The 22,694-nt window shown below is 39.2% G+C and overlaps 3 protein-coding genes across 5 annotated transcripts in view; 1 reads left to right on the forward strand and 2 right to left on the reverse strand.

Moving 5' to 3' along the window:
* Nucleotides 1–1,472: 1,472 nt before the first annotated feature.
* On the reverse strand, nucleotides 1,473–12,415 carry TOPORS (TOP1 binding arginine/serine rich protein, E3 ubiquitin ligase). 2 transcript variants are annotated; one of them, XM_060301028.2, is made up of 3 exons: nucleotides 12,328–12,415; nucleotides 10,475–10,669; nucleotides 1,473–5,262 (listed from the first exon to the last, which is right to left on the reverse strand). In XM_060301028.2, exon 3 carries the CDS (start codon nucleotides 5,257–5,259, stop codon nucleotides 2,326–2,328), a length of 2,934 nt encoding a protein of 977 aa, XP_060157011.1. In that variant the 5' UTR covers nucleotides 5,260–5,262; nucleotides 10,475–10,669; nucleotides 12,328–12,415; the 3' UTR covers nucleotides 1,473–2,325. The 2 variants fall into 2 exon arrangements, with proteins under 2 accessions (XP_060157011.1, XP_030688521.1); XM_030832661.2 differs by having other exon boundaries at nucleotides 12,156–12,333.
* SMIM27 (small integral membrane protein 27) lies at nucleotides 12,045–12,741 on the forward strand. Its single transcript, XM_030832668.2, has 2 exons — nucleotides 12,045–12,201; nucleotides 12,512–12,741. Exons 1-2 carry the CDS (start codon nucleotides 12,157–12,159, stop codon nucleotides 12,614–12,616), a joined length of 150 nt encoding a protein of 49 aa, XP_030688528.1. The 5' UTR covers nucleotides 12,045–12,156; the 3' UTR covers nucleotides 12,617–12,741.
* A 436-nt stretch (nucleotides 12,742–13,177) lies between these two features.
* NDUFB6 (NADH:ubiquinone oxidoreductase subunit B6) overlaps nucleotides 13,178–22,694 on the reverse strand; it is a 105,255-nt gene continuing 95,738 nt past the window's right edge. Inside the window, exons 3-5 of one of the 2 annotated variants that reach the window (XM_030832665.3) lie at nucleotides 21,669–21,761; nucleotides 16,771–16,815; nucleotides 13,178–13,354 (exon numbers count right to left, since the gene is read on the reverse strand). In XM_030832665.3, coding sequence (XP_030688525.1) covers nucleotides 13,286–13,354; nucleotides 16,771–16,815; nucleotides 21,669–21,761 — 207 coding nt within the window. In that variant the 3' untranslated portion in view covers nucleotides 13,178–13,285. The remainder of the gene's footprint in view (nucleotides 13,355–16,770; nucleotides 16,816–21,668; nucleotides 21,762–22,694) is intronic. The other variant, XM_060301029.2, reaches the window with a different exon arrangement.

Consider the following 22,694-nt stretch of genomic DNA (forward strand, 5'->3'; position numbering starts at 1 on the left):
AAGTGAGAGAAAATCTAAAGATGGACTAGAGTCTAATTAAGCAGAGATCTGTAATCCATATTATGTTGGACTTTTGTTTCCTTTTAATAAATATCCTAAGAATAATAGGAAGCTACTGAAGGATTTTAAGTAGAATGAAAGGGGGAAAAAAATGTTTTTAAAGGTCTTTTGAAAGCTACATCAAGAATGGATGGAGGTAAACAGTGGATGCAGGCAGACCCATTATGGTAGTACAGGTGAGAGATCACGGCTGCCTAGACTGGATGATGGTACAGACACATTAGAAATATTAGAAAAATATCTAGTGACCAAGATTTAGTGACTGGATGAGAGGGCTGAAGGAGAACGAAGAATCAAAGACTTGGAAATTTTTGGCTTGAACACCTAAGAGGATGATGTGATGGTGCCATGTATTAAGATGGGTATTCACTAAAATATCATGCAAAAGCAGAATGTGGAATAGAACAGCATTCTTACATTTTTAATACTTAAGAAAAACTACAGTCATTTCATAATTTCAAAGTATATTCTTTGATCAGCTATAATCATCCCACAATGTCTCAACATCTGGGCTTACTAAAATTGTGTCAACTTTAGATTCTCATTACTTTATAAACCAGTTTCCTACTGCCCTTAGGATAAACACAAACTCTTAGCGGGGCCTACAAAGCTTGGTCCCTCACTCTCTGTCCTTTAGCTAAGCCTGCTTCTTTTAGTCCTTAGAATATGCCAGACTCCCTTTCTGCCTTTGGATCTCTGCACATCCCCTTTGCTGACAACTCTACTCCTAGTTAATATCTACTTGTTCTCTGGATTTCAGTTCAACCACTACTTCCACCTGAGATTAGGCCCCCACTGTATGCTCTTACAGGAAATTATACTTTGTCTCCAGAGAGCTTATAGTTTGTAATGTTTATATATATATATATATATCTCCCATGAGGAAAGGGAGCATACCTGCTTTGTTCTGTCACTGAATCCCTAAAAACCTGCCACACACAGCAGACATTCCAATTTCTGTTGAACAATGAATGAACATGGGAGCAAGGCAAAGTGACGACTAAATTTAGATCTCATCCAAGTTCTGCTGTTCACTGGCAATCCTACATCAGGCTATAGAGGTACAGCAGTTTTTATCATCTCTAAACCAGAAGAAAACATAAACAAACACAGCCACTTTGTGTAAAAGAACTACCAATATAAAAGAAGTCAAGCAAGAGATATTTTGTTTTTAGCAAGCTACATACTACATAACCGCATTTTGCTGAAGACAGCAAATTAAGATACTCTTCATAATCAGATTAAAGAACTAAAATAATCACTAAAACTGTGAGGTTAAATGTAGTTCACATTAAAACTGTGAAATTCAGTATTTATAACACAAGGATATCCTTAACTATTTACAAGAGTTTAGCTCCACTAAAATAATTTGATTTAAAAAACAATCAATACTGCAAAGGAAAATTTTTGGATTGTTTTAAAGTGTTACTGTTTTATTTTTTCTTTTGTTGAATACACATTTGCTTTACTGGCAGTCCAGATAAACAAGTATATAAAGGAAATATTTAAAGTTTTCTTTTGGCAGATGTCAAGATAAACTGTGCAGATAAAATTCCTCAATTTAACCTGAAGAAATGGTTTGAATCATACAAATTTTTAAGAAGAAAAATAAAGACTGTCCAAAGGGATTCTCCTAGCTTATAACACATTTCCAGAATAACTCTCAAAAAAAAATTCAAAAATACTCATTGACTACTTTAAAAATATGTCAATACCATATGGCTTTATGAAATAACTTCTAAAATTTATATTTTTTATTTAAAAAGGATCCCAAGTTTTAAATAAACTGCTAGCAATATCATTTTCTTCACTTAAAAGTGCATATCTCTGAGGGTGGGACATACATATTTTTTGAACAAATAATGATTTTTACAAATTTTTAACACACACACACAAAAAAAAAAAATCACAAAATTTTTTTTTTTTTTTTTTTTTGCGGTACGTGGGCCTCTCACTGTTATGGACTCTCCCGTTGCAGAGCACAGGCTCCGGACGCGCAGGCTCAGCGGCCATGGCTCACAGGCCCAGCCACTCCGCGGCATGTGGGATCTTCCCAGACCAGGACACGAACCCATGTCCCCTGCATCGGCAGGCGAACTCTCAAACCACTGTGCCACCAGGGAAGCCCTACACAAAATATTTTTAAGGGGGAAAAGAGTTTTTTCACCAAGTGTCATCTTTAAACAGACTGCAGTAGATGACATTGTTCTTTTTTTTTTTTCCTTTTTATACCACCAGAATTCTCAATGAGACGCTTTGGCAGTTTTAAGACATATCATGGTCTCTACCAAGAGACACTGACATTAATGATATCCGTGGAGATGGCAATCGCCTTGATGACTCAGTTTGATAAGAGACATTACTGGGCTGGCTCTCCAAATCAGAGGCAAAGGTGCTCTCTTCTCTTACATCAAGAGTCTGTTCAATTGAAGCTGCCTGGGGTGAAATATTATCTACAGTTTTGTTGGCATTATTCAAGTTGTTATTAAGTGTGGTAATGTCACACTCCTTGCCCAGGACACCAAATTCATCTTCTATTGTAACTACATCTTTAGTTTCAAATGGTCCCAAGGAAGGAACCAAAAATTCGTTTTGTAGAGGGTCTTGAGGACCACTAAGGTCACATTCTGTATCCTCCTTTACTTCAGAATCCTTATCACTGTCACTGTCAATGGTAATCACAACTGGGGAACGTGAAGCATTATCACCATGGTGTTTTTTATGCTTCCTCTTATGTTTTTTCTTTTTCTTTTTATGGTGTCTAGTTGTATCGGTAGCTTTCCCTTCATAAACTATCTCTACACTTAGGCTCCGGGTCCTTTTTCTTCTCTTGTGCTTTGTCTCTCTGTCTGATGATCGGCTATCTGAAAAGCTGTCACTCTCATTTTTGTAGCTTCCATCCAATTTTGATGAAGATTTTGAGTAATGACCTTCCTTTACTTTAGAAGCAAATTCCCGAGATGGTTGAGCCACATCGTTAGAACCCTCCAAATGCCGTGTTTTGTATTTTCGTTTCCCACCAGGCTTTTCATTTCTCACCCGGTCAGGCCCTGTAGATGCAGTCTTTGATCTAGTACTAGATAGGCTCCTTGATCTATGCCTTTCATAGTAGTAATATTTCCTTTCACTGTGGTTATTTTTTTTTCTAGCATTTGTTCTTTCAGAAAAAGACTGAATTCTAAATTCTGGACTTGAAGATTGTCTGGAATAATGAGCTCTGGACAGAGTCCTCCTCCTGTAAGATGATTCATAGCCATCCCTGTCCTTGTTTCTACTATAGTAAGTATACTCCCACTTGTATCTGCTTCCATAATTATTTCTTAAATAGTAACGATCTCGATTTCTGCTCCGTGACCTTCTTTTACCACGATCACTGCTACGAGATCTTGATCTGCTTGTGCTTTCACTACTTAGAGATAGAGTTTGGCTTCTTCTTGACCAACTGCTATCTCTAGTTCTTGATCTCTTTTTGTCTCTTCTACCTCTGGGTCTGCTACTCTCCCTGCTTCTGGATCGTCTGCTTTTCATTCTTTTCTTCCCATGATGCTTCCTATGATTCTTCTGATCATGCCCACTCCTACTCTGGGAACATGAATCTGAACTTCTGGATCTTCCCCTCCTTCTGTGTCTGCGGGTATATGGGGAATTTACTCTGTCTCCTCTGATGGATGAGCTCAGGTCTCTGGGAGAGGACAATGATACAGACTGTTTCTCTTCCTTCTTTGATTTGATTCTTGTACCAGAATCACAATGACCTTTATTTATTTGTTCATCCTTTCCAAGGAGAGAGTGTGGAGATGAACATCTACTAACATCACTATCACCAGAACTGTAAGACTGCTCTTGTTCTTGCGCCTTCACGGTCTCCATTTTCTCGTAGGAACCTAACTCCTCAGAATCAGAGGACAGTTCAACAAGTTCTGGGGTCCTCTCAGCTAGTGGTTTAACAAACCCAACAATGACACAATTATCTGAAGAAGAATCACTGTCATTATTTATGTCATCATTGGTTTGTACTGCTTGCATCTGAGATGTGGCTCTTCCTGTTACAAGTTCTTCATCTGAACTGTCGGAAGTATTTAAAAGGGAAGACATGGCAGCATGTACCTGCTCTGAGCTTGAATAAGATGGCCCTGGAGTTTCATCATCCCATGGTGCCTGACTAACAGTAGCTACATTAACGTCCAGCTCTTGGGTCTCTGCTTCATCGGGAGATATTGTTATGACCGAAGAATCAGAATGGCTACCTTCTTCATATGAAGGAGCAGGACAATCATAATTTGCATGCTGGTCAAAGGCTGCCATGTTAAATGGAGATCGGGCAAAACTGATAAATTCGTGTATAAAATGCTCAGTCCGATTAAGTAAAAATGGCCTTAAATCAGACACAAATGCCTGACTCTCCAAGTCATAGCGAGTAACATTACTCATGATGATATGCTGGACAATATTCACTAATGATCCATGAGCTCCAAACAGAACTGTGAGTTCACGTTTTAACCAGGGGACTAATCTGTGAAGGCAAGCCGGATTTCTACGGAAAAATTCAGCTGAAATATCCCTATAGCGGCCACCATCTTCAATATTTCTAACTCGAGCACCAGCACGATAGAGAGTTCGCCTAAAATTAATAATATCCTGTTCTTGAATTTTCCGCAAAGATCTTTCATCTGCAGTAGCTGGCCTCCGTATTGCAATCTGTCTCATAAATGGAGGAATTTCACCATCTCTAGGTCTTGCTGAAATGCCTAACCCTTCAAATATTACTCCACTATCTGGTGGAGTTGTTGTTCTTCTATTCATGGTACTATTAGGTGAATAAATAGAAGCACTTCGTTCCCTTGTCATAGTTGTACGATAGCGGAATCGTCGAACATCAGGGGTAGCAAAAGAACCATTGTATGAAGGCCTTAGGACATACTCCTTGAAGTCGTCTTCTGCCCTCACAGAATGGAAAATAGAATCAAAGGGCTGTTTACATAGTGGACATTCAGCTTTGTTTTTTGACCACTCCTGTACACAGCGAAAACAGAACTTATGTAAACAGCGATCTAAGTAAGACACATTATCAAATCTATCCAAGCATATAGGACACTTAGAATCAGGAGATGCATCAGCTGGTACTGTCTGTTGCAATTTGCTAGTGCCAGCTTTAGGTGAAAAGTTGTCCATTTTAAATTCCTTAGCGGCTGATGCCATTATCTGTAAAAGGGAAAAAAATACATCAGTAACCTGGTAAAAAAGAAATGACTAAATCTGAAAAAAATGCAAATGACTGTGAAACATACTTTGGTAAAAATAGTTAAGTCGTTTATTGTCTTTGTAACATAAAAGGGCAGTGTAGCATAGTAATACAGTACTTAAAGCACAAGCTCTAAAGTCAGATTTCCTGGGTTTGAATCCTGCTGCCACATTACCAGTGTGACTATGGATTAGTTACTAGTTACCGTCCTTATGCTTCAATTTCATCTGTAGCTCACTGATACTTGAACCTGCCTCACAAGATTTGTGAAGACGTTTTTAAAAAAAAAAAAAAAAAGCCCTTAGAAAAAGTGCCTGGTCCACAGTAAGCTCTCAAATATTATATAATATCCTATTATTCTTTTTTAAAAAATAATTTGATATATACAAAAAAGTACAAAAGAAAATATAGCAAGTACCCATGTATCCTCCACTCAGAGTTAGCAGCTAACATTTTCTCATGGTTTTTCCAGATTTTTTTAAATGTCCGTTTATGTGCTTCCCCGCCGCCCCTGCCATCCTTCTCTAGAAAACAAAAACCAAAAATATCATAATTCTCAGTTGGAGTTATTTCTACACATGGTTTTATATCTTGCATACATATGCCCCAAACACTACGGACTACTCAATTGTTTTGTTTGTAGTATTATACATGTATCTTTAAAGATAGCTTTAGGGAGAAAATTTGCATACCAGAAAGTTCACCTATTTGAACCAATTCTGTGGTTTTTAGTGGAAGATTCTTTCACACAGAAAAAAGGATCTGTTAGTGAAGATTAAATGAAATAACAAAATATAAAAGCACTCATGGGCAGTGCCTGGCTTATAGCAACTGCTGAGTAAATGTTAGTTGCTGTTATTATTACTACACTACTGATATACTACACTATTCTTACTACACTATTATATTCAGTTCATCACGGACTCCTTTCAGCATCCCTAAGAAGCTTTTCTTTGCCTTTTAATCCAGTCAGTCACTAAGTACCTTGAAATCATGTTTTCAGCCTCCTTCCTTACCTTTTCTCACAAGGATCACTAGAATCTTAAAGATTAGTTCTGTTTGCTTTAAATTTGTCAGTTTATATAGACCCATAACTTACAAAATGAATTTTCCAGAGCTGAAATCTAGTTGCATTACATTTTGGCCTTGTTATCTTAGAAATCCCTCTTTAGATGCTTTCTATACTAATCATTTTATAGATGTTATATATTAGTTTCTTCCTTTATGTTTTCCTGGGCCTATTACTGATCTTTCTCCACCATCACAGAAAGTCCCATCATGAGTCAACTGCTATCTAGTCAAATAATAGAACTGCAATTTTCTAAGCAAGAAACTCACTGGCCATACCTAGGTCTAACAAAAACAAATAAAGCCCGCAATAAAAACCTATCAATATTATTGTAAAATGTAAGTACTTCACCATAGACTTCAAATTAAACTTGCTCATCTAGGGCATCTTAGCTTTCTCAGAGCTATAACTTAATAGGAAACCAATTAACGCTGAACAAGTTTCTTCAGGGGGTTCCAAATACTTCCAGTCCTCTGTTTCTAGAGTGGAAATGAAAAATTACCTTTGTTCTTAAATAGAAGAGAATTATAAATATATTAATACTAATTGCATTTTTGCTAATATATTTAAAGTCTGGAACCTTAATATTACATAAATTTCTCAGCATTTCCCCCTACTTCTAATATTTTTAAATTCTCCTACTCAGGAGAAAAAAAATCTTTATAATAAAAACCATTAGGATAAGAGACTGTGCATGTGCATTAGGGGAAGGAGTGAAGAGTGAACAGGGCACTGGAGAGATTATCAGATCTGGATTGAAGACCAGGTTTCACCTAAAACTAACTCCATCAACTGGAGAAATCCACATTAACTCTGGACTTTAGTTTGCTCTTCTATATAAAAAAGGGATAACTAGAATTTAAAAAAGACTGGTGAAATTCAAGTTAATACATTTTATCTTAATTTGTTTCTTTGGAATACAAGATTTTAGTGTTTACTAAACATTTCCAGTTCACATAAAAATTACAACCCAGAATGCATTCATTAAAAAAAATTATTTGGTAATAACTTGAAGTTCAAATAAAACAAAATCTCAACTAATTATAATTTTAGTCCTCCCTTCCCTAGTTTTATAAGTCTGTTAACCAAATTGACAGCAGCAGTCTAAAGAATGATGAGTAACATCATCCATAGTAGGTAAAAAAGAACAAATTATTAGTCCTGTTTTGTATTTCTATACAGGAATATCTTTCGGTACAAAGAATGGTATTCATCGGAAACACCAAATAATAGCAATGAATATAAATCATCATATAAAGGATTTACTCTTTCAAAATCATCACTAAATACTAAAATTAAAATATTTGCTAATTCAAATGAAGTAGAATTACCACATGACCCAGCAACTCCACACCTATCCATGCAAGAGAAACAAAAACATGCCCACACAAAAACTTGTAAGTGAAGAGTCATAGCAGTATTTGTCCTAAGAGCTTAAAAGTGGAAATAACCCAAATACCCATCAACTGATGAATATGGAATCTCCATACAATGGAATATTTGACAATAAAAAGGAATAAAGTACTGACACATGCTACAACATGGATGAGTTTTTTCATTATGCTAAATGAAAAAATATCAATCACAAAAGATCACATGTTGTATGCTATTTTATAGGAAATTTACAGAATAGGCAAATGGATAGAAAGCAGAATGGTGGTTGCAGGGGGCAGGGGTATGAGGTTTCTTTCTAGGATGATGAAAATGTTCAATTAGAGTTGCACAAATATACTCCATAAATACACTAAACACCACTGTATTTTATATTTTAAAGAAGTGAACTTTATGGATGAAATATAAATTATATCTCAACAAAACTGTTTCAAAAATACAAATTAAGGCATAGAACAGGGATGGCTAGCAGACAGATTTAAGATTTGAGGTCTGCGGGAGAGTTCCGGGTCAGGTAGTAAAGGTGGACCTGATGATAGATTTAGTGCTTCAGGTTCTAGAAGAAGTCTGTGGTAAAAGTTTCTCTATCCCGGGCTTCCCTGGTGGCGCAGTGGTTGAGAGTCCGCCTGCCGATGCAGGGGGCACGGGTTCGTGCCCCGGTCCGGGAAGATCCCACATGCCGTGGAGCGGCTAGGCCCGTGAGCCATGGCTGCTGAGCCTGCGCGTCCGGAGCCTGTGCTCCGCAACGGGAGAGGCCACAACAGTGAGAGGCCCGCGTACCGCAATAAAAAAAAAAAAAAGTTTCTCTATCCCAGCACTCTAGGAATTAGGACTTCAAATTAATTTCCCCATAGGGGATAAGTTAATCAGTTCTTCTGAATCCCTTTCCTTAACTGCCTCCCAAATTCTAAATAAAGTTTACCATCTTTAGAATAAATTAAGCAAAACCTTCCCTTCCCCAAATCTTCAAATGTGTTGGCTTTAACAGGGATAAGAACCCTCCATATCACATGTTGGGGGAAATTTCAGATAATCAACGAGCATACATATCTAGGGAAAAGGGATGGGGGTCGGGGTGGACAGGTGGAGGGTGATAAAGAGTCGGGAGGCTAGAATCTAAATTAGACCACAAACCGGACATTTAAAAAACTGCACAGGGATACAAAGTAGGAATGCTCTGCAGAATTAAATATTTAATAAAACCAGACTTCCTATAAAAGTCATCTTCTACGGCATTCCTTAAATTATCACCGTATATACAATTTAATCACTGGCTGATTACACTGACGGAGTGATGTTAATTCTAATGTAGAGCCAGGGCTGAGAATCAAAACCACTTACTAATGGCGTGATCTTGAGGAAGTTATTTTATTTCACAAAATCTTACATTTTCTCAATTCTAAAACAGGCTGAGTAACAGTACCCACCTGAAAAGGTGCCTGTGTGAAGGGATATATTCCACATAAACCCGTAGCAAAGTGCTTGGTGGGCTGTAAGAACTTAATATTGTTTTCCTATGTTATGTGAAAATAAAGTTAATTTTGATCATTTCCATCATCCATAACTGATTATAAAATGCCCAGAAAGATGACAGTCTATAACAACTAAATAATTTTCATATTAATATCAATATTGTACTTAATATATCCAAGCAAAGTGGCTAAAAAGGGTTCACAAGTGGATGAACTAGAAATATACCAAATATTAAAAACAATTTGGGCCCAATCTTTTGTGACCTTGAAGAAATCATGTATGTCTCTGAACTGCAATCTAATTACCAATTCCAAGAAATCAAACAGAAGTTATAGTATCTACTAACCAGACCCTAGAAAACTTAAATACTGACCAGACCCTACGATTTTAATTCCAGTTTCAGCAATAAAAAGAATTGCTTGGGAACCATTCCCCTCTAAAGCCACTCATTCCAGATAAGCATGACTGCTTTGGCTGACTCTGTAGCTTTCAAAGTCATTGACTAAAAACAAGCTAAAAAGCCCAACCCTCACCGCTACTAACTTAAATCTTCGGTAACTCTTTCTGAATTTATCTTAAACAATCTTTAAAATTACCTACCAAAAATTCTATTCACTTTTCCTCTCAAATCACTATTTGCCTCATCTCAGTACTGCCCCCTTCCAGTCTACCAATCAGCAGCCCGTGAGGAAAGCGGCGCTGACTTGATGGATGAAGAAGTCACAGGCTCACGGGGTGTAAACAGTGCACAAACTCTAACAGTCACGGCGACAGTCACTTCCTTTGGTTGAGAACTGCCACCTGCCAGGATCTAAGATAAGAACCGCGTACCTTACATAATCGCAACGAACTAAAATACCGTTACTCCCGTTTTACAGACATACTCAGAGAGGTTAGGGGCCCGCCCAAGGTCACATCTCTGACAGCGGCGATGCCACGACTCAGACTCTAACGTTTTGTGTTTTGTGTCGGCTTTTTCCCCCGGAGACCAATCTCCTTCCAGTACACGGCTGGGCTGGCGCCCTCGGGAGTGCTTCTCCGAAAGCAGCCCTCCCCCGCCCACCGGCACGGATCCACAGGTGCGCGTTGGGAGCCGCCGGGACGCCGGCCTGCCGGGCAGCCACTGCGCCTCAGGCCCGGACCGCAGCTCCCTCGACCCTGGGCCTAGCTGCAGGCGGGAGCTCCAGATCGCCCAGCCCTTCCGACCCCGGCGCCCCATTGTTCCCGATCTCACTCACCTCGGAGGATACCGGCGCAGGCCCGGCTGGGGAGCTCGTGGCAAGCTCCCGACGGCCCAGAAAGCTGGGTCGGTGACGGCAAGACCCGCGAAGGCGAACCCGGCGACTTCTCCGCCGGCCCTCAGGAGCGGGAGTAGGCAGGGGCGCTTCACCCTCCTCGCGAGAGAGCGGAGACCCCGGCGGCTGCTGCGACCCCTGCGACGTAAAGAGCTCATCACCAATGGTTGCTTGGGGGTGGTGGCAGAAAGCGGTGGCAGAAAGCGAAACCCACTCCGCGACCCCCAGCAAGTCAAAACACAGCACCCGCCTGCGTAACGCATGCGCGGTAGAGGACGCCGGCACCGAAGGCGGGGCTTAGCGCGCTCGGCCCGAGCCCGGCCCTTCCCCCAACCCCCTCCGCTCCTGGAATGAGAGAGGCCTGACCCACCGAGGCAGAAATCGCTATTTTACCGTCACTCTGGTTGCTACTAATCTCTGGGGATTACAGGGGCACTAGTTTAAAGTTCGCTTCTAATTTACCCGGAAGACACGATAACTAGCTTGGTCTCATTTAAACCTCACCAAACTCTGTGAGAAGTTTCTAAAGCTGTATCTGGTGTATAGACAAAGGAACTGAGTTACCCGGAGGTTAAGGGACTACCTCCGGCTGCAGAGTTAGGAAACAACACCGGGATTCGAATGGAATACCCAAATCAGAGGCCTACAGTTTTCAGAGACAGATCAACTCCAGTACAGGGATAAACAGGGATTCAACCTAAGAGAGTAGGGCCTTGAAATCTTCCCAAAACAGATAACGTTTTTACCCTTCCCCACTCTCCGAAATCTGCATTAAAACTCTGTTTAGGCGACAGCTGAGATTACAGAGACATAACGTCTGGTGCTTAAAGCGGCCCTCTGCCCCATTCTTCGCCTCAAATGTGAGTATCCCGAATATTCCAGGGCTGAACTTGGCTCCGCGTGCCAAACTCTGTCCTTCGGTTTAATATTTGATCGTGCTACCGTCCTAAGCATACAAACGTTCAATACTTGTTGATTGGCAGCTACATTCTGCCGAGTAATTCATGCCACGTTATTTCTTCTTCAGAGTATCACTGACATCAACAAGCCATTGCGTTCTCAAAGACTTGTTTCTTGAAGAAAAGCTCAATTAACAGGGATTCCCAAAACGATTCGTCAGTTATATAAAAGCGGGTGGTATTCTTGTTTACATCAAAGATGAATACACGAACTACCTACATTGTGGGAACAGATCCGGGAGGAAACATTAATTCTTTGAGCACGAGACGTCGGCGTAGCATTTAAAACGTGGATTTTTCCAAATAAACTTTTAAATGCACACGACGGTACCTTATCTCGTATTAATACTGCTCTGGAACTGAAGGAAGACCGGCTGACGAGTCAAGCCTATCCTTCTAAGTGGCAAAAAACACTTCCAACATACTTTCTCGTTTCTCTCACCTCCTTCCCGAAAGGCGGGCTTGGCCCAGGGTCACGTGACACCGCCCACAGCTCCGGGCGGAAGAGGCCGGCCCAGCCGAGGGGAAACGCACCGGAAGGCGAGTGGGCGGGCACTCGCGCCCGGCTGAAAGATGGCCGCCACCGCCCGGCCGCCACCGCCCCGGAGGTTACTCTAGGGCCTGCGGCTTCCGCCCGTGCCCGCGGACCGCCGCCGTCTCCTTACCATGAAGCCAGTGAGTCGCCGCACCCTGGACCGGATTTATTCAGCGGTAGGTCCCGGGCCTGGAGGGGCTCCACGGAGTCGACTCCTGAGGCCCGCGGGCGAAAGCCCGCTATTTTTTCAGCGCCCAGAAACTCCAAAATCCATTGCTGAATTAAGCCTTTCACTCCCTCACCTCGACTCCGCCTCTTCCGGGAGGACACGCTCTTCCGCTTCTTACGTAAGAGCGGCTTGGTGTACTCGCTTCCGGAACCACATTTATACGAGTTTGTCACTAAAATTCCCACCAACTTGATGGGGGGGAGGAGGAAGTGCCGCTCACGTGTTTTTGCTTTTACTCCTCCTCTTGCATTTCTTAGTTGCTCCTCGCGGTCGTATTGCTCTCCTGGGGATACGTCATCTATGCATCAACTGTAGCTGCACGACGACAGCTAAGGAAGAAATACCCAAAATCTTCGGGATAAATGAAAATTTGTAATTCCTCTGGATTTGATTCTATGCATATACAATTCTTTACCTCATGCTTATCTGACACGTGTCTCGATTTAAAGTAAAATCTTTAATAAAATGCTTCGAAATTCATATTTGTATACCGTCCTTTATGATAACCACTAATATGCTACTTTTTCATATACTTAGAGATTTGTCTTTTATGTTCCCACATAACAAAGCAACCTACATCTAGGCCTTTTAATCTAAAGTTTCTAAAATACTTCTTTTGAAATGCTTCAGAAAGGCTTTAAAAGTGTGTGGAACTTCTGTTCTTTTATTTGTTTATTGCAACATTTCATTACATTGTATACCTTCACATCACAGTAGATTAAGTACTGTTTAAGAAAAAACTATCATGTGACTAAATAATTTTCTACATGCTGTTTTCCAAATTAAAAATGGCCAGAAAAAGTAGGTGATTGCCCATACCATTTTTTTAGCATGTCCAGTTTTTACTTATTGTTAGATAAGTCATAGAGTCTCAAATTCTACAGAGGGAATCATACAGTTTGGGAAGAAACAGACAACACACATCTGAGTAAACTTTATTAAAGTTACTTTTCCAGAAAATATACTCAGTAAGTGTGGTAATGTAGCAACAAACTTGGGCTCAAACATCTTTGAAATTTTAAAAGTAATCTTCAGTGATGTTGATCAGGAAATTCTTTCATTGGTGGGATTACTTCTCCAGTTTCCAGAATTGTATCACCCTAGAAAAACAAAGATGCATTAGTGAAAAATCTTGTCTGCAGAGGTGATAGTTCCATTTGGTCAGTTCTATTTGGTCATCTGGAAAATCTAGTTCACTTCTGGCATTCACACTTTAAAGGGACAGAGGCAAAATAGAAGCTGTCTAAAGATGAGCAACCAGTATTCAAAATCTTAAGGTGTAAGGGAGAGAATAGGGAAAGTTTCACTCAAAAATGACTAGAAAGGACATGAAAGTTGTCTTTACGAAGTGATAAAAGGATAATCTTTATTTGCTTGGCCCCAAGAAATAGAAGCCCTAGAAAGCTGCAGGTAAACATCTTCAATATAAGGCGGTAATGTATTCCCAGCAACTGAATGTGTTAGGCAGTCACCAGTTTACCGTTTGGCTCAGAATGGATATTAGAAACAGAATGCAAACTTTCCTTGGGCAGCTGGTTCGGGTGTCTTTCCAAACCTAGATGCAGTGTGTATGGCAGAATGGGCATGGACTTTAAAGCCAGAACCAAGTAGTGTGAATCCTGGAACCCTCCACTGACAAGCTGTATAATCTTAGGCAAAGTACTTAGCTTTAATTTCAGCTCTCTGTTTAAGACAGCAGGTTCCATCAGCCTGATAGTCCATGAGTTGACTTAGTAGAGTAGAATTATCCCCATCACCACCTACCATTCCTTGACCTGGTATGGCTCAGGACTGTATAAATTTGTATTATGTTTAAGCCATTATATACTTGGGGGAAAACTTGTTACCACAGCTAGCATTACCCTAACACAGAAATTAATAACTTGAAGTGGTACTAATGCTGCTGTAATAAAAATTGAACCACATGGCACTGGCTTAGCAGTGGGGCTACAAGGACACTGGCATTGGAGGCTATAAGATGGAAACAAAAGGCACTAATAACTTAGAAGCAGACTGTCTAATGAACTTGAGGTTCTAGGAGAAGTACCTGAAAAAACGTTATAGTATGTGTTTAACTACTAGTGGCTGCCTTAGTAATGTATTTTAAGAAACATAAGCTCAGGTAAGAAGTGGCTGATTTGAGAGGAGAAATAAAAATAAGAATCTAAAAATTCGGGACCTTGCAATATTAGAAAATCAGATTGATTGTTTCTGAATCTCTAAACAGTAACAACACTGAAAAGATTCTGAGAAACAGAAGCCCAATAAAACTCAGTAAACAGAGGGACCCAGCACCGTGGCAAAGATCAGACTGAAACAAAGGTAGCCCTTGAACTAGAGTGTGTTTCTGGTGGCTTCCACATAGCTGCCTCTCAACTGAGTTGAGAGAGGCAGTAGAATAAGGACAAAGAAATGAGACAACAATGTATAGAAACCACAGATACTGGCATGTGGGACTGACTAGAAGCAAAAAGATTAGACTCCTACCAAGTATTTTTCTTTCCATGCCTGCCAAATGTGAGAACTAGATGGTCAAACCAAACATACAGACAATAAAAGCCTATGACTGTTTCTGATTAAAACAACCTGTGGCCCTCAACCTTCTGTGAGCAGAAGGTAGATTTTAAAGGCTGTACAACCCTAAGGAGGGCATACTTCCCAGTACTCATTTTAGATGTGGTCTAGGTTGATAATGGAAAAGAAAGAATCCCCCTAGACTGAGCCAGGGGCCAGGAAGAACAATGAACAAAGGTGTTCCTTCCAGAAGCAAAATCAGTTCCTGTTCAAGTAACTTCCCACACACAGGGGTTAGGAGGCTTTACAGTGTTTGACCACTGGGGTTTCAGAGCCAAGTGACTGCTATGCTGTCCAAATTCCATCGTTGAATAATGGGCGTGGTTGGGAGGCAAGGGATACAGTTTACTTGCCATTGATCCTCAAATCTCCAAGAGAAGAATCTCCAAGAATAACCCTGACGGATATTACTATACATCATCTGAAGATCTTAGGTTGCAGTGATGTAATGGGACCTTGGGGTTTCTCCCTAGGAAAGGGACTTGTGTTACGTGTGTGGGAAGAAGGAAGCAAAGAGCTATTTGTTGACTAGAAGGATACACTGTGGCAGAGACTCCAGGTATGGGAGGCTGAGAAACATAAAAAAGCACAAAGACATGTGGGATCATGAGAATGAGTTCTGGCCGACAGGACATGAAGAGAAGTGATGTAAGCTACTTCCAAGCTTAGACCTTAAAATCATCCCCTGAGACATCCAGCCCTCTCTTTCCCTATGATCTTGGAGCCTCATAGTCCCAATGGCCTCACTATAATTGTCTGACCTATGCTAGTCTGTGATGTCAATAGGAAATAAACTTTTGTTAAACCACTGAGATTTGGGAGTTTGTTTGTTACTGTCTATCCTATTCTAAGGTATGTACAGATGAGCATTCTTCAGGTCTTCAAAGGGGCAGCTTCTCAATGGTACAGAAACAGGAAAGAACCACAGTGGCAAAAAATACGGAAGTAGGAGAGATGCTATGGAATCACTATATGGTCTTCTAAAGAGAGTCCTCCTTCTTTTCCTTTGAACAGTAATGTCAAAATAAACAATAAACAAATGTATAAATGGAAGAATAAATAAATTACCTAACTTGTTGAAACCAACAAGATAATTGAGCCTACCTAGGCCCTGACACACATCAATTATACACAATGAAATACAGAAGAAATCCCCTACTATTTCCTAAAGCAGAATTCCAATTGGAAGAGTTAGCCAATTTTGGTAGTTCTCCCTAAACTTCCCTTCTGTTGCAGTCGTCAGTGGATTACTGTGACCATGTCATTTGATAGAAGCAAGAATCTACATCAAGTTTTGTTTTCTAAAATTATATAACTTAGAGCTTGATGGTAGTTCATTATCTGTGACTAGAAATGGAACAAGAACATAACATGTATTTGACTCTGCTAAACAATAACCTCACAAACAGCTAGTAAGATACCAACGGACTAATAAGTAATCTTTTAATGATGAAGACTTATTTTAAATTAGGATAATAGCCTACATATTCATAACATAAAATTTAAAGCACACATTGACAGATTATAAATTCACAGATGGAGACGTTACGGTCAAACTGCCATAGGAAATGATAGTTTGGAAATAATAACAGAGGAATTTAGTTGCTGTTACAATGCTCAGGTGTCTGCTCAGGCTAGTGCCCTAAGTCCTTAACCCTACGTGAAATGGCACCAGTGAAAAACTGTTCGTACCTTCAATTCACTTTAGGACTACAAAGGTCGCACAAGCTTTACAGCCAGGGTGAAAAGAAATGTGCCCACATCCCAGGTTCAACTGTAATTGCTACCTCACATTATTTCCTCCTCTTTTTTTTTTTTAAGAATATACAAAACAGGCACTTAAACTTTCAGTGAGAAGAAAGGAAAATTTTAGTCTAATGATCACTTGGGAAAGGAAAGAGAAATATAATAGAAGAAAAACCAGAGATGTTTTAAGACTTACTGGGAATATTCTGGGCTTCCTTTCAACGACGGCATATGGTTTTGTCTGCAATAAAAGTAATGCTGTTAATTATAGTTTTAGAGTTTCTTCTAAAATAAAATAGACCATATCCCGATTTTTTTTTTCAGTAGAAACGCTGGCATCATTTTTTTTTCCTGTTTTTTTCTCATATCCCAAATTTTTAACTTAAGCCCCAAACTTTCACTAAGCTCCAGACTCATACATCCTATTATTTACTCAAGATCTCTACTTGATCAAACAGGCATTGCAAACTTAATCAGGTCCAACACTTAATGTCCCTCAGTGCCAAACTGTTCCCTATCTCTGTAAATGGCATTTTCACTCTCCTAGTTACGAAGGCCCAAAACCCTGACTCCTCAGCAGGAGGAGATTTTATCCTGAATCTAACTGCTTCTCACCACCTCTAGTACTACTACCCTTGTCCAAGCCTTTATCATTTTTTCACCTACTAGTCTCCCAGCTTCCGCTCATGCCCTCCCTAAAGTCTATTCTCCACACTGCAGGCAGAGTAGAGTGATTTTTTTAAGATGCATCACTCCTGTTACTCCTCTGCGCAAAGTTTCATAATGCTTCCAAAAAAAAAAGCCAAAGTCCTTGCTGTGATCTCTAAGAAACGATCTGGCCCTTGGCTACCTCTCTGATCCTCCCTCTCTCTCTCTCTCTCTCTCTCTCTCTCTGAACTGTAGCTGCAGTGGCTTCTTTGTATTAATGCAATCAGTTAGGCCTGCTTGTGCCTCAGAGCCCTTATGCTTAATGATTCCTCTACGTGAAATGCTCTTCTCCTAAATACTTGCTTGGTCCAGATCCTCATTTCATTTGTGTTTTTCAAATAGCACTTCCTCAAAGAAGCTTAATAAAAATAGCAGTTCCTGTCACTCTCTAGTCTTTTACCCTTAGTTTTTCTTCCATAGACTTATCACCTCCTATAACATTATATACCTCTCTGCTTATCTGCTTATTGCCAGTCTCCCTAAACATTTCACGAAGACAGGAACTCAATCTGCCTTGTTCAGTGCTATACCCCTGTGTTAAGAACAGTGCCTTGCACATAGGAGGTGCTAAATAAATGTACTTATTAAGCATACACATCTGTACAAGATACCACACCAAAAAATTTAAAAGATTATTGGCATGATTTAAGACTCAGGCAAATTGGAGCCAAAAGCAGGAGAGAAACTCAGAATACAATGTGAGGACATTCAAATGTCTCTAAAAACTGGCCAGAGGCAAGAAGATACTGAAATGTCTTCAGAGAGAATGTTAAATTCAATTAAGCATAAAGGTGTTAGCTGAAGTGAACTGGGTGCAACAGTAGAGGATGCAGGCCTAATCAAACCAAGACAAAGAATAAGGTAAAAGAGAGGCTTTGGGACATCTACTGACATAAAACCTTTAACTACGTCCATCTGTGGCTCAGGAAAAATCACCTAGAAGTATGAATCCCTCAGGTAAGCAGCCATATTAATGTCTTGAATTGTCAACCCAGTAACTTCAGCTTGTTAAATTTTCTTCTCTTAGGAGATAAGTGTTTTTTTAATCCTAGAAATATTTAGTTAAATACAGATATGACAAGATAAATTAACCCAGGGTATAAACAGATGAATGTCAAATTTAGTAAGTTCTGAAAACACTGGGACAATCCATATATTCTGATATAGAGTATCTGTAATGTTTAAGATAATCAGGCTATTAGAGATTCTAAAAGATTAGTTTTAGGATTCTAGTTAAAATGTGTAATTGATTTAGATGTATGATTTTTAAGTTTAAAAAGATTTTCCTTTTTAGGGTCATTAATATGTCCTATAAATACTTAAAAATAAAACTCAACTTAATTTGAGTTATTTCTACCTGAAAAAGTATCTTCTGGCTTCACTTTACTTTTTCATTCCTGTTATCTCTGCCCTAACCAGATTCTCATCAACTAATATCTACTAAACTGCAATAGCCTCCAGCTGATTTGCCTGATGTCAATACTTTCCTCCCTCCAATTCACCCTACATATCAAGGTTTTTTATGTTTAAATATATCACTTTATCAACTCACTCTCCTATTTAAAAATGGAAAGCTTCCCACTGCCTACCACGTAAAGTTCAACCTCCTCTGCCTAGCTTTCAGGACCTTCCATTTATTGGTTCCACCCTACTAAGCCAAGAGACTCGCAGTTCCAGGCAATCCTATCTTCGGTAAACAAGACCATGCTAACTACTAACTCCTTGTTTTTCTAACTGGAACAGATTTTCTCCTCCATACTTTTACCCAAATCATACCTATCTTCCAACTTTATTATAAACTCCTTGAAGTCAGGAATTTCATCTTATATATTCTTTCCACAGCAATAAAGGAAGACATACTAGGCATTCCATAGTTGACGATAAACAGAGGTAATCTTAGTGAAGAAAACAAAGGTGTTGTCAGCAATCAGAAATTTAAAGAACCCACACAGTCAACAGAGAACACGTGACATAAGAGTGAATTTTCTGAGAACCCCACTTATTTGTTTCACTCTCCTTTCATCAGGCTACAGGAAAGCAAACCTCAACTGGATTAGCTACAATTTGTTACGCAGTCCCAAACTTTTTTTTTTACTGAATCACTTCATAGTGAATTGCTGACTGGTTTATTACTTTAGTGTGTACTTCCTACAAATAAGGACAATATTCTTAAAATAATCACAATACAGCCATCAGGATCAGAAAATTAACATTGATATATTAATACCTTCTATCTAGTCTGAAGAACCCATTCAAATTTTATCACTTGTCTCCATAACTGTTTGGAGTTATCAAAAAATCCCCCCTTATATAACCAGTTCTCCATCCATCGTGTAGGCTGTTTAAAGTTCTGACTGCCAATGCCATCTCTTTTTTTTTTTTTGACGAAGCAGATTGTGCCCATGAATCAAGTTCACATTTAGTTGACAAGTCCCTTTAGTCTTCTTCAATCTGGAACAAATCTTCCATGGTTCTTTAACTTTCATGATCTTGACATTTTTGAAGGTAACAAGCCAATTATTATGCAGAAAAGTCCATCAATTAGATTCAGCTTATACATTTTTGGCAGGAACATCGCAAAACATATTGTTTTCTTCTTATTGCATCCTATCAAGTAGTACACAATTTCAGTCTGTCCCATTATTGGTAATGTAATTTAGATTTCTTGATTAAGATGATGTCTGCCAGGTTTCCTCCATTACAAAGTTACTCTTTGTAACAAATAAGTATGTTGAAGGTAGGAATTTGGGGATTAATGTTAGCACCTTTTGATGTTCCCTGGCTGAATAAAATATTACTATGATGATTCTCAAATGGTGACTTTTTTTGTCCATTTCTTATTTACTCTACTGTACAAAAAAAAAGCTTTCTCTTCTGTCCATTTATTAATTAATTTATATGAGCATGGACTCATGGATTTGCGTTTTATTTATCCAGCTGGCTCTCATCTATTACTATCATTTATTTTGCTGCTCAAATTTGTTCCAGTGGGAGTCTTTTCAAGCTGACTCTGTCCTTTTGATTCATCTCCATCATTCTTTGAACACACTTCTTTACTTTCTGGCACAAGCTCATCTTGTACTTTCCCTGCCCCGGCCCTGGAATCAGCCATTTCTCCAAGGAGCTCTGGATCCTTTCAGTGGAAAACTATATTTAGAAAGTAAGCCCAGCTGCTAGATGTGCTAGTTATTGATACCATGGGGTAGCAATGCTCACAGGCCCTATCAATGGACAGAGCTAGGTAAATCTGCATTTACAGCTATATTTATTTCTATATTTATCAATACATACTAAAAATCATGAGTCACACCAATACTTCCAATTCCATTCCAGTACCACAAGGTTTTCTCCCTGTATTCCATATGCATAACTCCCTTTTCTGACAATGAGAATTCAGGGTTCCAGTATCATCAACATATGTTCTCATTTGATCAACCTTCCTGTATATAACCAATCTCCTGTCATCTCCACCACCACACTCCAGTATAAATAACCTCCTCACCTCATTCGGTTTCTGATACTTTACTTTGGGTTGCCAACTCCATCACTGCCCCAAACCACACTCCTTCCTGATGTCTTCCTCCCCTCACTCAGGTTCCAATATCCTATACCAGGTTGCTGACACTGCTGCCCTCCAAACAGGTACACTCACCAATTCCCTGCCCCCTTACCCACTCAGCAACCCACTCAGGATTTAAGCCTCCTCACTGGGTACAAGAATGCCCTCCTCACTCTTTGGGTTACAAAACTCCATGCTGGGCAACTACCAACACTCCCCCTTCCATGCCACTCCCCAAAATGCACTCCTTCCTCATCCTGCCTGGGATTTAACACCCTACACCAGGGTATCCCTAGCCTTTAAAATATGGCAACAGACTCAATTCAATGCAAGATCTTTCAGTGAAAAAAATTCAAGCTTTTGGACATGCTGAATTCTAAAGAAAGTAAGTTGTGAAAAACCAGACAGAGCAAAGGAAAAGGAAATGATGACAAAGATAACCTTTATCTATTGTGAATTTTATCTTATACCAGATCTGTGCTCAAAAAAAAGGAGCAGAAATTATTTTCTCCCTTCCAACTCAGGACGCTGAGTTTGCACCAGTAGTATTAGGTCAACTACATTTCTGATCATTTAAACATTGTTTCATAAGGAAATGCAATTCAAGTTGTAAACAACTAATATAAAGATCAACTTTTTGAAAAACCATACATTACCTAAGTTTCATTAAACCTTTTACCTAAAAGGATTCAAAGTAATTCAAAATCAGTTATAAGTGGCAGATTATTTCCACTAAGTAGAGCCGGGTAAGGCATTGCCACATAGGAAATAGTTTTGTACAATATTAAAAATAAATTCTGAAAAATACATACTTAAAGCACACTTACATTCACATGATATTTCAGATAATAATGAATAATCCAGAAAGGGATCAGTACATGAGTAAAAGCAAAGATACTGTGTCGGTACGTCTTATAGATCTGGGGGAAAAAAAACATACACAAAATAGATATCTTATTTTTTATACATTTGTGGCAGAAAAAAAAAGCATCAGTGATATAAAAAATCACGATTATTGTAAAATCTCTAAATGCTACGTATTTCCATATAGTCTGTACACCGAATATTTTTACTAAACATAGTGCCTGCTAGGTGACACCTACAGAGTTCAAAGCAAAGGAGGCTTAAGAGAAGCAGCATTTTGCAAAACTATAGTACTGTATTTATAAATGTTTTTTAAAAGACTTCTAAAAATATCCTTATTATAAGTTTGTTTAAGATAAAACATGGCATAAATAATGAAATAATTCTAATCAATTTAACCAGAGTAATCAGAACTACAGAATTTTCAGGTAGAGTCATTTCCCTAATTTATCAATTTCAGATATCCATAATAAACACCACTTGTATCATTCTACCTGTAGGGCAGACAACCTTAAGTGCACTAATGCTGGAAAAAGAATGTTTTACATACTGGGATAAGGGTGTTCCAAGCTCACTTTGAGGTGCCTTCAGACACAGTATTTTTAAAAAGAAAGGCAAAAGACATCTAAAAATGGAACTTTTCCATGGCAGCCAATTTGACTGAAACAGACCTATCCTGTCAGGGAAAAGACAATCTAGATTCTAAGTGTTGTAACAGATATGATTATGAAAGAAAAAGTTAACTCAAAGTAAGGTAAGACAGATTTCAACAAATGATTATTTACTTCCTTACATCACTGGCTGACGGGTGGGATGTCAACTTTAAACCAGTGGCTGCCAAATCAGTTAAGTAATGCCAGAGATACAAAGGGTGAGAAGAGAGGAGAGTTCAATTAGAGTTTAATTTTACCATCATAAATAAGTATCTAATACCACTTTCTTAGAAAAATTTGCACCAGACTTTGTAGCACAATAAAATACACATGGAT

Source organism: Globicephala melas, chromosome 6, assembly GCF_963455315.2.
Source record: "Globicephala melas chromosome 6, mGloMel1.2, whole genome shotgun sequence".
Classification (NCBI taxonomy): Eukaryota; Metazoa; Chordata; class Mammalia; order Artiodactyla; family Delphinidae; genus Globicephala; species Globicephala melas.

Coding starts and splice junctions, on each gene's coding strand:
- TOPORS (XM_030832661.2), bottom strand. Junction 5,263..10,474: donor CTGCGCCGGTATCCTCCGAG/GTGAGTGAGATC, acceptor TCCCTTTTACAG/ATAATGGCATCAGCCGCTAA.
- SMIM27 (XM_030832668.2), top strand. CDS start 12,157: ATGAAGCCAGTGAGTCGCCGCACCCTGGACCGGATTTATTCAGCG. Junction 12,202..12,511: donor TGGACCGGATTTATTCAGCG/GTAGGTCCCGGG, acceptor TGCATTTCTTAG/TTGCTCCTCGCGGTCGTATT.